This window comes from Lontra canadensis, unplaced genomic scaffold (genome assembly GCF_010015895.1).
Source record: "Lontra canadensis isolate GAN:19392208 unplaced genomic scaffold, GSC_riverotter_1.0 scaffold376, whole genome shotgun sequence".
Taxonomy (NCBI): domain Eukaryota; kingdom Metazoa; phylum Chordata; class Mammalia; order Carnivora; family Mustelidae; genus Lontra; species Lontra canadensis.
The window spans coordinates 41,473-56,508 of NW_022631370.1; the positions used below are offsets into that span (position 1 = coordinate 41,473).

General features: G+C 35.1%; 1 protein-coding gene across 1 annotated transcript in view; it reads left to right on the forward strand.

Annotated features, from left to right (window-relative positions):
- The window catches only part of LOC116862911 (S1 RNA-binding domain-containing protein 1), a gene marked incomplete at its 5' end in the record, with an annotated part of 105,980 nt that overhangs the window by 41,166 nt on the left and 49,778 nt on the right, over positions 1-15,036 (forward strand). The window contains 3 exons of the mRNA XM_032850365.1: positions 2,606-2,763; positions 6,473-6,563; positions 7,313-7,420. Coding sequence (XP_032706256.1) covers positions 2,606-2,763; positions 6,473-6,563; positions 7,313-7,420 — 357 coding nt within the window. The remainder of the gene's footprint in view (positions 1-2,605; positions 2,764-6,472; positions 6,564-7,312; positions 7,421-15,036) is intronic.

A 15,036-nucleotide genomic window follows, 5' to 3' on the forward strand; every position in this document is an offset into this window, starting at 1 on the left:
GTTACCTTATTCAAAATTTTGTTTCCTCTTGTTTTTCTTTATCTTGGTTTTTCGTGGAGCATATAATGTCCAGTGGTGCTTTTTTCCCCCCCAGTGGTGCTTTTGACAGTTTTGCATACATTCGACTTGAGGAGCTTCACTGCCTCTGGAATGACTTCATTGTGATTTGATGTAAGCGATTTGGTGTGGGACTGTTTAATGTTTAATCCTTTTTTGACTTCTTTTAGCAGTGAGCAAACAAGAGCACTTCTCTTCTCTTTTTCTAAATTGCCTTTAGTTAAAACAATATATCTTATTTTAGTCTGTAAGTCAGTTTGCAGATGCTATCTACAGATGTGTCTCTTGATAGAAATACTTATAATTACCTAAACAGCAGTTGAGGGAGAAAACTCCCAGTTGATTTTTCTTTAAAGAAAATTACTTTGATTCTCTAATTAAAAAGAAATTTGTCCTAATGTAGAAAAATTGAAAGAATCGGTAAAACACTAAGGAAAAAAACCCACAAAATTTCACTTCCTGAAGATAATCACTGTTAACCAGACCTTTCTCCATTCATGTGTGAGTACTTAAAACAACCATACAGACTCTATTATTTTGCAGACATTTGATTCAATTGACTATACACTATGCAGTCTACTTTGGATTTCTTATTTCTGTAACAAGATGATTCATCCTTGTGTTGTTTTTCATAGCTACCTCTTTCATCAAATCTGTGTTGTCCGTTACCAAGTGCTGCCTGTTTTCCCATCCTTTATTATACCTTGAATTTTGCCACTTTTTGGTGTCTGTGGTTACTGTTTTAGTTCAGGGTATGATAATTTCTTTTCTGGATTACTGTTCTAGCATCACAGATGATCTCTGTCTTGTTTTGCCATACTACACCTTTCACATCGCCATCCTTAAACTCCCGTCTGATTATTTCATACTCTTCTACTTAAAATTCTCCAGTGGCTCTTCTTTGTCTTTAGAATTAAATCAAAGCTCTTTAGAAGACCATGCATAGCCTTTTGTGGTCTGATTTCATTTTGGCTCTACAGCCTTATGTCTTGGTATTTTTTACTTTAGCGTATGAAATTACTTGCTTCTTCTATAATGAGTCACGTTAATGTATGGTTCTTCCATTGCCTGCAACATTTTCTCTATGCCTTCATTCTATTCTCTCTGCTTTTGTTGGCTTAACTCTTGCTTACTCTTCTTGATTGACCTGAGTAGACGTCTCTTTTAGAGAGTTTTGTGGTTTAATGTCCTTCCCATATGTTCTCATTAAGCATCGCACTTAACCATTGTTTATACTTACCTGATTATTTTGCTGTTTCTTCCACTCTGCAGTCATGTTCAGAGCAGGGATCTTGTCTTCAGCTTTGTATCTCACACTGATCAGGGTACTTTATATAAGACTGACAGCAAACATTTGCTTTATAAATAAAGTTAAAAGTGAAGATTCAGAAATACCAATCATGATATTTTTCATGTTGCTTGGCTGAATGTGGGAGAAGGAAGTGAAAAGATGAGAGGAAGCCTTAAGAAACTGACTCAGACACAAAAAGCAGACTTTAGTTAGCTGCGTGTGCCTTCAGATATATAGATAATTCTACCCCATCACTGATATGAAATGTACTTTGAATGGTTTTTGTACTGTCGGTTTTCTTGTGACCATGGCGTAAATGTCTTTACCTGTTCTAAGGGAGAAGACATACTTTTTATGTCTTCTTATAAAATTCACAAGAATTTCAGGAGATAATATGTTAAGAGCTTTTGTTAAGAAGATGAATGGTGTTAAGGGGCACCTGACTGGCTCAGTCAGAAAAGTGTGTGACTCTTAATCTCTGGGTCTTGAGTTCGAGCACCACATTGTGTGGTGTGTGTGTGGATTACTTAAATAAGTAAATACTTAAAAAAAAAGTGAATGGTGTTACAATTTAGTTTTTAGATGCCTTTAATTCCTTTATAGACATATATTTTTATCCTAAAAAAAGTTTTAAAATTAGAATTCTAATAACTTCTCTGGAGAAAACCTGGGAAATTGTATGCATGAGGCATGGTTCTGGACTGATTACTAATATCCTTGGTCATGTCACATCTCTGTGACAATGACAAGGTGGGGGCTCAATGTGGAGAACTGAACAGAGTAAGAAGATGACATTGTGATTTGTATGGGTAAAAGTGTAAAGCTAAGTACTGATGGAAGAGACTACTTAGGATTCAATACTTTATCACTAATCTTGTGTTTATATTTTTAATCACCTAATAAACTTTAACTTGACTTGTTACATGATGTCCAGGTCTTTATATACTCTGTTTCTCTCACATACACAGATATTTATACATATAGATTTCGTATATAAAAGGGCAGATAGAAAAGGAATATAGGTATGACACTGAGATTTGCTTCAGAATTGTTTGTGGTTTCATGTATTATTGCAGTTAGCAAAAATAGACTCAGTATAATTTTATATATGATCTTTTCTCCTTTATTTTGTTATAAAAGTTACTCCTGTGAGGAATAAGTGTACAGAAAGAATTCTGTTCTTTGCAGGAAGAAACTTGAGGTGAATAAAAAAACTGAATACTTTCTCTTTTTCCTTTTATTTTTTGGTTTCTAAAGAGCCAAACTAACATCAGATGCAGAGAAGGAATCAGTAATGATGTTTGGACGTAACCTTCGTCAGCTGCTTTTAACAAGCCCTGTTCCAGGGCGCACCTTGATGGGAGTGGATCCTGGTTACAAACATGGTTGCAAATTAGCTATAATTTCTCCTACCAGTAAGTATATCTTTCAGCTCTTCAATGAAAAGTTGTTTGGTTGGGCCTAAGTTTCACATCATACATACTGTGAGGATTTGAAATAATGTTAATTTTTGAGAAATTAAAATTTCTCAAATGGTTTTCTCACACACTGTAGTGTGGGAACTAGAAAATCAAATTTCATGTTTGTCTTATTTGTTGATCAAAAATCTCAACATGTTACTATCATTTATACTGTGCCTTTCCCTGTGTCATAGTGGAGATGTTGAAGATTAACTAGGCTCAAGCTTGAAAAACTATTCCCCATCAACTTCTATTTATTATGATGCATTTTAACTCTGTGTATTTTAACTACCAGACATTTTTGTTTTGCCGAGCATTTTTCCCCTTATTTACTATCTACCCTTTCTATTGCCCTTCATTTCTTGCTGCATTTCTGTGTCTACATTTGAGATTATTTTCTCTGCTTGACCTTCTAACCTGTTACATTTAATATGGGGTCAGCTGGTGAGAAATTGTGTTAGTTTTTTCCTAAAATGTTTCTGATTTGCCCTCATTTATGAAGGATATTTTTGCTGGGTATAGAATTCATGACTGGCAGTTATTTTCAGTACTTTATAGGTGTCATTTCATTTTTTGTTTGTGTTCTTTCCCCCTCTGGCTACTACACTTTTTGTTGAGAATGAGAACTCAAACAAAAACCTTATTATTGCTCTTTTGAAGGTAATGATTTCTTTTTTCCTAAGGCTGCTAAGATTTTCTGTTGTGGTTTTCAGAGGTTTTCTTACGATGTGCTTAGCTCTGTGTGTGGTTGTGTGTTTTGTGTGTGTGTGTGTGTTGTGTGTTTGGTTTTCTGAGGTTTTTTTACATGAATTCTTCTTGGGATTTGTAGAGCTTCTTGGTATTTCTTTCTGGAATTCCAATTACATATATATTAGACCTTTCAATTTGCTGTTTTTCTGTTTTTCATTCTTTTCTATTTTATACTGTTTGTCTTTATATTAATTAAGCCTCTATTCTGCTATGTCTGATCTGCAATTAAAGCTATCCATTGAGTTTCTTATTTAAATTATGGTGTTTTCAAGTTTTTGAATTTCCATTTGGTACCTACAAAAAATAGATTTCAGTTCTCTAATGAACTTTATCACTTTCAGTTTTTTGGAGCTTTTGTATTTTCCTTATTTTTACCTTAAAGTTCTCTTATTATTTTTATATTATTATATTATGGACTATTACTATATGTTATATACAATAACATATACTATATATTATATACATTATATACATATATATTATATACAATAATATATACTATTACATTTATTTGTTCGTTGTTTCTTTTGGTTTAGATTTTTCTTTCTGAAATAACTTTGATTTTTTTTAAACGATTTATTTATTTGAAAGAGAGAGGGAGCATGAGAAAGAGCACAAGCTTGGAGTAGGGGCAGAGGGAGAGAGAGAAGGAGGCTTCCCACAGAGCAGGGAGGCTGATAGGGGACTCGATCCCAGGACCCTGGGATCAAGACCTGGGCTGAAGGCAGATGCTTAACTGACTGAGCCACCTAGGTGCTCCTGAAATAACTTTCATGTCTAATTCAGTTTTGAGTTCTCACATGTTATTTCTGGGGTTTTCTTTTCTTTCTTTTTTTTTTTTTTTTTAAAGATTTTATTTATTTATTTGATAGAGAGATCACAAGCAGGCAGAGAGGCAGGCAGAGAGAGAGGAGGAAGCAGGCTCCCTGCTGAGCAGAGAGCCCGATGCGGGGCTCGATCCCAGGACTCCGAGATCATGACCTGAGCCGAAGGCAGCGGCTTAACCCACTGAGCCACCCAGGCGCCCCAATTTCTGGGGTTTTCTAATTCTGATTTATGTTATTCTCATTTTCTTTCTTTCTTTTTTTTTTGGTAGCTCATTCTTTAAGTTACAATTTTTCTCTGCGTTTTGTGAGCACATCTTTCTGTAAAGACATACTAGTCTTTGTTTTTAACTTACTGTTTTAAAAAATAGTCATTCTATATGGAATTTGACCGTCATCCTTTTCTGTTGCTTAGGTTTACGTAAAATTCATTTTCCTCAGCTTTTAGGGTAGAAGACCAGGTCAGGAAAGATTTTCTAGCTGTATATCTCTAGAACTGTCCCTTCTTTTTTCCCCAAATTACTGGCGTTGGGGGGAAAGCACTGTAGTATCTCTATGAATAAAGAGATAGCCTTCTACTTTCTTGAATCTGTTTTCCTGATGCTTTCTCCATTTTACCTGGACTTCTTTCTCCTTTGACCATTTTATCCTTATCTTACTCAGGGGGGATATGATTTCCAACAGTTTCTCAGTTGGGGTTTTTGTCTTGAAAAGGATATTCTGCCTGGGTTTCACAAGTTCATAGAGACCAAAGTTTTCCAATCCTTCCAAAACTCAATGGGCAGACTTTCTACTGAATTATAAATTGTAGTATGCAGAGGTCTTTCCCACACTACAGGGAAGTACCTTTTGATATTTTCTGGTCTGTGAGATACTTCATTGCTTGTCTCTTCTTGCTCCCACAAAAGTGCCAGTGCATGTAGGTCTTGGTAGTTGCATTGTTCCCACTTGTTCATCTTTTGAGTTTTGTAGAATACTTTGCTACAGATAGCCTTGGGTTTTTGGTTTTGCTGTCCTAGTTGCTCTTTTTTTATTATGCTATACATTTTTACAGTAAATGGGAAGCATATTTTACCAATATCTTTTCCTGAATCTCTTGAGATACCATACGTGTTCGTATTTGGATCTGATATTATTTGTATTACTTACAGGATGACTTTTTAAAAATACTGTATGCACTCCCACATATATATGTATGTATCTTCTATCTGTTTGGTACGACATTTCCAAGAATTTATCCATTCCAACATTTAAATTAACATGAAATTGTTCATAATAGTCTTTATATCTTTTTTTAAATTTTATTATTTTTCTGTCTTTATATCTTTTTAATCTGTGCTAAAGCTCTAGTTGTATCCTCTTTTCATGTCTAATATGATTTATTTCTTTTTTTTATTTATCTATAACTTCTTTCTTTTTCTTGATTGGTATTGTTAAAAGTATATGTTTTTCTTAAGTGATTTTTAACTTTAAACTTTACCAGTCCTCTTCATTACATATATATTTTTCTATTTTGTTAATTTCTGCTTTTAACTTCATTAATTCCTTCCTTCTGCTCTCTTTGACATTATTCTCTTGTTCTTTTCATAGCTTCCTAAGTTGGTCACTTAGCTCATTATTTCTGTTCTTGAGGTTGTTATCCTCAAATGTTGAATTTATTTTTCACTGAAATATAATATAGAGAAACACCAAAGTCATAAATATGCAGCTTAAGAATTATGCAGGGAAAGAAATGCACGTATCTACAACCCAAAGAAGAAATAGAATAGTATTACAACATTGTCTGGCATTTGGTACATATTCAGTAAATGTTAGCTCAATGTTAAGTGTTATTAAAAACCATTTCTCTTTTAGGTATCATGGCATATAATCTAGTTAATAATGATAAGTAGCAAAGTAGTGTCCTTATAACTTCGGAGGTAACAAAATTTCAGAGTGGAAGAATCTGATTTAGTGAATATGAATGATTCATCCTGCATTTTTAAGACAAAGGAGTTCCCTTGTCTAGTATAAATTACTTAATCAAATCATCTTTGTGTTGTGTTTTGTGATTTCTTACAAAATGGCTTATTCTTTTCATTTTCTCTAAGGTCAGATACTTCATACCGATGTGGTTTACTTGCATTGTGGACAAGGCTTCCGAGAGGCAGAGAAAATAAAGAGGCTTTTGCTGAATTTCAAGTATGAAAATAAGTAACCTTTTGAGTACTTCACTGGCTCAGCCAATCAGAGATACCTTTGAAGCTCCTAATTTGGAGGGAGGGATTAAGGGAATTGCCTTGGTGAGAGAGAAGGAATCATGTAAAACAATGCTGGGGCAAATTGCTGGAGAACTCTACATTTGGAGACTCTGGAGGGATGCTTCTCCCTTCCTGTGCCACCTTCACTAAACAAAAGGTGGTAATATGAGCAAAAGTGAGCATTGAATTCTTTTATTTGGGCTTTCTCTCTCTCTCTTTCTCTCTTTCTCTCACACCCGTTCTTCCTCCCTTCCCTCCCTTCCTCCCTGCCTTCTTTCCTTCCTTTTTTGGATCTGAGGAGTGGATGTGATAGTAGTTTGAAGCTTCAGGGATTATTTGGCACTGTATCACGTAATTCAGTCATGATGTCTTTATTGTGGCATAGAATGCTTCAGAGTTTATTATTTATTTGTAAATTTGGTTCCTTCTAGATGGGAAGAAAGCTGACTGTTCTTGATGGTATGACAGTAAAATACTTCTCCGTTGCCTCCCATACCAAATGTAGGGGCATTGTCCTTTATTCTACAAAAGTCTGTCCCTCCATTGTGAGATTGTGGAGATGTTGCTTGGCTATATGAGAGAATAAGATCATCCTGTGATAGTATTTGTGCATTTTGTGCATTTTCTCCTGATTGACTTAGAAGCATGCCTTGAGCTCATTCCATTTCTCATCTTGTTTATCCCTTGAAGCTGCAGCACAGTGGTGATTGGAAATGGAACTGCCTGCCGGGAAACAGAAGCTTACTTTGCTGACCTGATAATGAAAAATTACTTTGCACCACTGGATGTTGTTTACTGGTAAGGATGTTAGGAATGTTTGTTTTCTTTGAGAGGCAAAGGAACTTCTCCAGTTCCTTCTGTGATAAATTCTCTCTTCTCTTTTTATGATATGCATCTTCTTTGCCCGCAGACCACCTCTTGCTGTCCACAAGTACTTTGTAGTACGACATAAAGTGTCTGTCTCCTAGAGAAATTTGAGTTTCAGTATCCTGAAAACTCTCACAGAAATAGCAAGCGAGGGCTTACTTGGTTTCATGGGGTTTTCTAGGCTGTGCCTTGTGTGAGAGCTCTAGTTAATTATTAACTAGTACATAGAACTGTGGATAACTTAGCTTTTTTTTCTTCCAAAGTTCTGAGGCCTATAAATTGTTGGTTTTCAGAACTGACAGCCAAGGGTAAGTATTACCAGTTAAAGCACTTCTGATATTCCTTTCTTGTTCGTGTCTTCATTGCAAGCTTTCATTTTATATAGACATCCAGTTAACTTCTGAATAGCTTTGGATTAGCATGACCCATTTCTGTAGTCCTACCCCTAGATCTGTTGTAGTTCTGCTTTTGTTCACCATCGTTTCCTTACTTTCTCTTTGGACCTCAGGTAGCCAGGGTTATCTTTTTCTTTTCTTTCTTTTCCTTTTTTCCTTTTTAGATTTTATTTTTTTATTCGACAGGGAGAGAGAGAAAGAGCACAAGCAGGGGGAGCAGGAGAGGGAGAAGCTGGCTCCCCATTGAGCAGGGAGCAGGACACGGGGCTTGATCCCAGAACCCTGGGATCATGACCCCAGGCAAAGGCAGATGCTTAACCCACTGAGCCACCCAGGTGCCCCCACACTTACCTTTTTCAAGCTACAGTAGAATATTAAGTTCTTAAGGGTTTAATTTTACGACAGAAGACAATTACGATAGCTGGTATCTTCGGAAGAGTGCACAAGCACCATCTTCCACTGCTGGAAGTCAGCTGATGAGTATGTGACTAACAGGATCAACAAACAAAACCCAACACAGGAAGAAGAATCCTAAGATTCTTTTTAGGCCGAAAGAGGAGGGCTTTGTATTTAGTGTAGTGTTCCATATTCCAAGAGGATAATCAAGATGTCAAGAAAACAAATGCAGGGTAACCAAAGGGGTTTAGGAGGTCAGGGACAAGCTGTAGGTACCACAGGGCTGTGGTTCAGGAAAGGACCAGATTGAAAAATCCACCTCAGCTTTTCTTCCCCCTCTCTTCCTCTTCTTGTTCAGGTTGGTCTGGGGAGTACTGTGGATCTTCCCTATTCCAGAAACTGTGCACATGCATCCAGTCCTTTTGAGAATGTGGTACAAGGACCCGATATAGCTGATTCAGTTTATTTCAGGCAAATAAACTTTTTTGTCTGATTTTTTTTAACTTGTTCATGTTAATTTAATATAAATATCTACAAATATTTATCTAATATAAATCTGTAGTACTTAGAACTTTCAGATCATTAAATTATTAAATGTGCTAGTGTGCTAGTATGATTCGCTATTTTCAATCCTCTGGCGCATAGTAGGCACTCATGTTATTTTTTGAATATCTAAATATTTGTTTCCATTCATGTTAAATTATTATACTTGACTTTTTTTTCCTGCTTTTGTCTTGGTTTTTCCTTTTGTAAAAAAAGTAGTGTTTTTGTTTTGTTTTGTTTTATAGAAGTGGTAAAATTTATTGAAATGTAGAAATGGCTAGCTCCTTTGAGACATGCTTATGAGCAGTGTATCTAGTTTCTCCCAAACTGAAACCTTCTTAAATCAGGGATCATGTTTTATTTATCTCTACCTCCTTCCCATTAAACATAACATCTGTACTTACAGGTCCATCTCAACAAATACTTACTAATTTAGATTCTTAAACATTAAGCTTTAAATTATTTTTAACCAGATAAATCTTTTCAAGCTATTGACCAGAATTACAATATGGAACAACTGTAGACAATTTCCCCTCTGCTTAATGCTCTGGTAAATCTATGACTTACTGTTTTCTCTCTTTTTTCATTGATAGAGAAATTTGCATTTGGTAGATTAGAGGCTATATTTTACCCAAGATAAATGATAGTTTCTGAAATAAAAATATTACATGGTTAGAGTTACATATTTATTTAATGAACTGTGAGAGAATTAAAAGAAGTCTTTAATATTTGCCATCTTGTATTTCAAACTATGGTTGGCACACTTTATACTGGTAGCGGAAACATTGCTAGAAATTACAGCATTGTGGGCATTCTGTAGAATTACATGAGACCACATAAAAACCTGGGAGCAGCAAATGTAAAGGAAAATTTTGTGCTGTTAATTCAGACCCTGCACTTCATGCTTCTGCCCTGAAAACTGCAGTATACAGTGAGTTTGAGCAGGCAAATACAGAAAACAGGAGAAAAGAAATTAATTTTGCTTCCCAATGCCCTAGTTCATTAGGATAATGAATCAAGTAACAGAGTGACCTGAGGAGGTGTGATGTGTGATGAGAGAATGAGAAAAGGGAACGGGTGCTGTGAGAGAGGTATGGGGTTGTGGGTTTGAGGTTAGATGTAGACCAGCAGGCTTTGCCATTGAAGCATAAGCAGACGGCTAGATCGTATTAGGAAAAGGGGGTTGGCACTGGATGTCTGTAAAGTACACACTAGACCTCTCTCTTCTTTTATTCTAGAAGAGTACCCATCATTTAATAGAAAATATAATTTAAGAAATCATGATTTTGTTGCTTGAGATTAGTTGTCTCTTCCAGAGTCTAACTTAATTGAATTGTTTGAGCCTCAAAGGGTTAATTCCTTTGTGAAAAATGCCTAAGAATGAAGCTAATGAAAATCTTTTGGTTTAAAATTAAAAGACAAACATTATTTCTTTAAAGGTGTTAATAATACTTATTATTACTGCAGATTGGAAAACACAGACAAGTGATAGGCTTTTCTGTTAGCTCGATTGTTAGTTATATTTGGGAGCATATTTCTAGATTGTGTGTGTTATAAAAAAAGAAACTCACACTGTACATGTTTTACAGCATTTCCTGTACTTACTATATTCCCATGCCAATAGATGGACTTCACAAAGTCGTTTAAAATTACTACGGATAAACTCTTCTATGATCTTGTATTTTAGTCAGTCCTCATTGTGTGACAGCTGGCTTTTTCTAATCGTCACCATTACCCACAAAACTATAATGAATGTTTTTGTGCTTAAATCTTTGCACATACCTTTATTGCCTTCGAATCCGTTCCAAGAAGTGGGCTGTAGGTTTAAGAGTTAACTTACCACTGCTTCTGAACTGCAAAGCGCTTAATTACCAAACCCAATCTATTACTGAGATTATTTCAATGCTATTTCTCCCTCTTATGAGCATGTTGGCTAATTTGGGATGTCTTTACTTAAAAATATTTATATTACAAGTATATATAAAAGTCCCAATAAAAAGGGAAGAAAATAAAGCACTTTTTAGTGTGAAATAGATCTAAAGAGTACAGAACTTCTATATACAGTTTGAAGAATAAAATGAGTGTCCTTGTTCCCAGCTTTTAGGCTTCTTGTGTGTTTTTTCCTTGGAGCGCCTCCACTCCAATGTAATCATTGTAACTGGGTTGTATGAATTATTGCTTGTTTGAGAAAATTAATTTTCAAACTGCCTATTTGTAGGGCTTTTGAAGTACATTGTTGTGCTATCTTCCAGAATGACTATGCCAATTAATACTCTTATCTACAGATGTCTCTACTCCCCTTTTTCTGGGACTTTGAGTATTATTACAATGCATGTTTGTTCTGTCATTTTTGTTTTAATTGCATATTGATATCCCAACAGCACTGATTCTTAACTAATTGTGTGATCTTGGACAAATTACCTAACCCTCTGTATTTCAGGTTCATCATCTGTAAAAGGGGATGATAATAGTATCTATCGTAGAGAATTATTGTGGAGGTTAAATGAGTTAGTATCTATAAATTGCTTGGAATAGCACTTAGCATATACTTGCTGTTATTATTAATGGAGTCAGATATATTTTTGTATGCTCACTGGCCATTTCTGGACTTCTTTGTGTATCTGTGATTGGCTTGTATCCTTTGCTCATTTTTTTTCTGTTGGAGGTTTTTGTCTGGTTCATAATGTTTTTAAATGTTTTTTTATATTAATTATTGATCCATTTGTTACAACAAATTTTAGCAGATTATGCAAGAAATTCTCTCCATTTTATGTTTAAATTCAAGCTTTATTTTGTATAGAATGCTAAATTTTATCTTTTAAGGTTTATCTGTCTATTTTTCTTTATGGCTTTTGAGTTTCTTATTATTCTTGAGCCTAGAATATTAGAAAATATATTAGTTTTTGTAGAAAATAGGAATCTCTTATATGTCCAAGAATATTAAGGTTTTTTGTTTTCTTTCTTTCTTTTTTTTTTTTTTTTAAATGCAGGCTTCCCTCAAGTTTTTATTTCTTTAACTTTTCTTTAAGTCTTCTCACTTTTCTCTGTAAAACCATAAAACCTCATTATCATCTCAGTTACAGTTATGATTGCTTTGAAGCTTTTTTATTCTCCCAAGAAACCAAAAATTAACCAGAGAACCTTAATCAGCTTAGGTAACAGAAATAGAATAGAAAGCTGTTAATTAGTTTTGAGAGTAGTTTTGAAAAAAGAATGGATGCTGATTTTTCCCTTTCTTTCTTAAGGTCTTTATTGCCAGCTGTCGCGTTTTGTAAACAGCAGAGCCACCTGATTTCTTCCCTTTCCACCCTTCCTCTCCTTTTCTCTTTCTCCTTCCTCATCTTTTCTCTCCTTTCCTCTCTCCTTTTTCTTCTTTAATTCTCTTGTTTGGTAGCACCATATTTTAGTTATCTATTGTTTGACAACTGGTTATTTTCGATCTTTGATATATCTTTAGTTTTAAACCTATGGGTACAGACTAATCAGCTGTAATTTCAGTATTTATTTGCAGGCACATTTAGTATGGGATTTGTCTATAACCCATTTAAAGTTAGCTTTTATATATGGTATGAAGTTCTTTTTTTGCTTATGACTGGATTATTCCAGTACCATTTGTGAAAGATATTCCTTTCCCCATTGAGCTGCTTTGGTATGTTCATGGAAAATCAACTGACCATATACATGTGAATTTATTTCTGGAGTCTGTTCTGTTTAATTGATCTTGTATGTCTTAACACTAATAAGTTATTAAATTAGATAGTGTAAGTCCTTCAATTTCATTCTTTTTCAAAATTGTTTTGGCTATTACAGGATTCTTATGCTTCTACATAAACTGTAGAATCAGCCTTTTGGTTTCTGCAAATGGTCCTGCTGGGATTTTGATTGGGATTAAATTGGCTCTACAGTTTATTTTGTGGAGAATTGACATCCATCCGTGTAATTTTTTTTTTTTTTAGTGTTGTTGACACATGATGTTACATTAGTTTCAGGCACACAGTATAGTGATCCAACAACTGTACGTTATGCTATTCTCATGAGTGTAGCTGCCATCTGTTTCAATTTTTAACTTCAGTTTTATTTTTCATTTCTAGAAGCTCTGTGTTTTTTCATATCCACTTGTTCATTCTTATAGTCTTTTACTTTTCCTGAATAAATTTTCACACCTATTTTTTATTTCCTTAACCATACCAACCATTGCTGTTTTATAGTTTGTGTGATAATTCTAGTATTGAAAATCCTTGGAAGTCTATTTCTGCTCTCTGTTGTTACTGCTGGTTCTGCTGCTTTATTTCCTTTTCTGTTACTTAATTTTTATTGAAAACTCCTTATTTTCATGGAACTTTATCTGTGGGAATTCATTGAGGCCTGCGTTGATTGTGAGACACTCCAAAAAGGGTTTGCATTTGCTTCTCTCAGGCTCTTGTAGACACTCTGAGTTTGGAATCACTTAAATTAAATTCTCAGTTTGAGTTTTTTTTCTGGCCACCCAGGTAGTATGAATTTAGGCTGCACACTAGAGAGATAGCTTATGGTTCCGTGTTCTTATCAGAGATTCCCCCTGTAACAAGGTTTGAGATAGTCCATTTTCAACACAATATCCTTGGGATAGGGTGCAGTGAGCTTATTTCTCTTTGACCTTTAAACTGGGGGTTTAACCCTTTGGGGTATGTCTGTGTGGGGGTTTAACTCCTTGGGATATATATACTTTGGGATATTAAACCAGGGGTTTAACCCCGTATTTTGTTTGTTTGTTTGTTTGTTTAAGATTTCATTTGTTTGACAGGGAGACAAGAGAACACAAGCAGGGGGAGTGGGGGAGAGAGAAGCAGGTTCCTGATGAGCAGGTAGTCCAATGCAGGGCTCCATCCCAGGACCCTCAGATCATGACCTGAGCTGAAGGTAGGTGCTTAACCTACTAAGCCAAGCAGGAACCCTACTTTGGGGATTTTATATGTGTAAGAGTAGTTGGGGGAATCTTTTATTAACCCATATCATAGGTGGACCCTGGGTTTTGTCTTCTAGTCTTCCATTTGTGTGAAGCTTTGTGAGATGGAAAATAAAATTCACCTGGTTCAACAGATGCCCTCAAATGAAAGTCAGCTTCAGAAATCAAGGTTCCCACATTCACTTCACTTTTTTTAGGTTGAACATTTCTTTCTTGCCAACTCACTTCTTAAATAAGATGTATTACATCTAGGACTTCTCATTGTTTTCAATAAAATTGACATTTTAGGTCCAGGTAACTGATCTTCCATATTACTGGCAAACAGGGTCACAACTTTATCTTCTATTTTTCTTTCCCTCCCTCCACTTGATTTTCAGTTTTTTACCTACTATAAATTTAAAATTTGGTGTTTTCAGATATTGAAGACAAAACATAAGGTAAAATTAGGTGATCATTTTTAATCATCTACATTTATACTTTTGAATTAAGAATTAGCTTTTTATTTACTTTATGAATGTGCACTAAAACATGTGAAACATTGTTTTCTGGCAATTTAGGTGGTTTTGTTTTGTTTTTTTGAAGCTTAAAAGAGATCTTGAAAAATCTGGGAAAATATAAAGAGGAAAATAAAAATAATTTGTAATCTCACTAGGGAATGGTCTCAACATTTTTACATATTTTATTTGTGTGTTCTCATTCATTCCACATTATTTATCATGTATAAGTGTTTCATTGAATGAGATTGACTCACTCAGTAAGGAGCAAGAAGACAACTGCTTATTTTACTATCCCATTCCTATTCAGCTCGTGCTTGAGTAGTTCTTCCATCCCTGGCTGTGATAAGGGTCTCTGCTCTTTCAGTCCCTTTTAGTCTGGAGAACAGTCTCATTTCAACAATCGAAATACCTCCTTTAATAATCAAGGCTCCAAACTTGATGTGCATTCTGTGTCAGTTCTGTTTCATTCCGGGGAAACTCCACTTCTTCACTCTAGGGGTTTGCAGGGGCATGGTTAGCTTCCTTGCTTTTCCCTCCTTGTTATTCTTCTCTTTCTGCCCAACTCACCAGCTGAATTTCCAGATTACTTTAAGTATAGTCTTCAGAGTTGAGAAGAGGGAAAAGGAGCCATAGTATTATTACACACTGGGGACAGTTGCAGTCTGAGGATAAGGCCCTTTGGGTGGCCTACATGCAATTGTAGATTCATTCTTCCATGAAGAACTTTTGAAGAATTTGGTTTTTATTTTTGTTTCCTGAGATCTTCTCCAA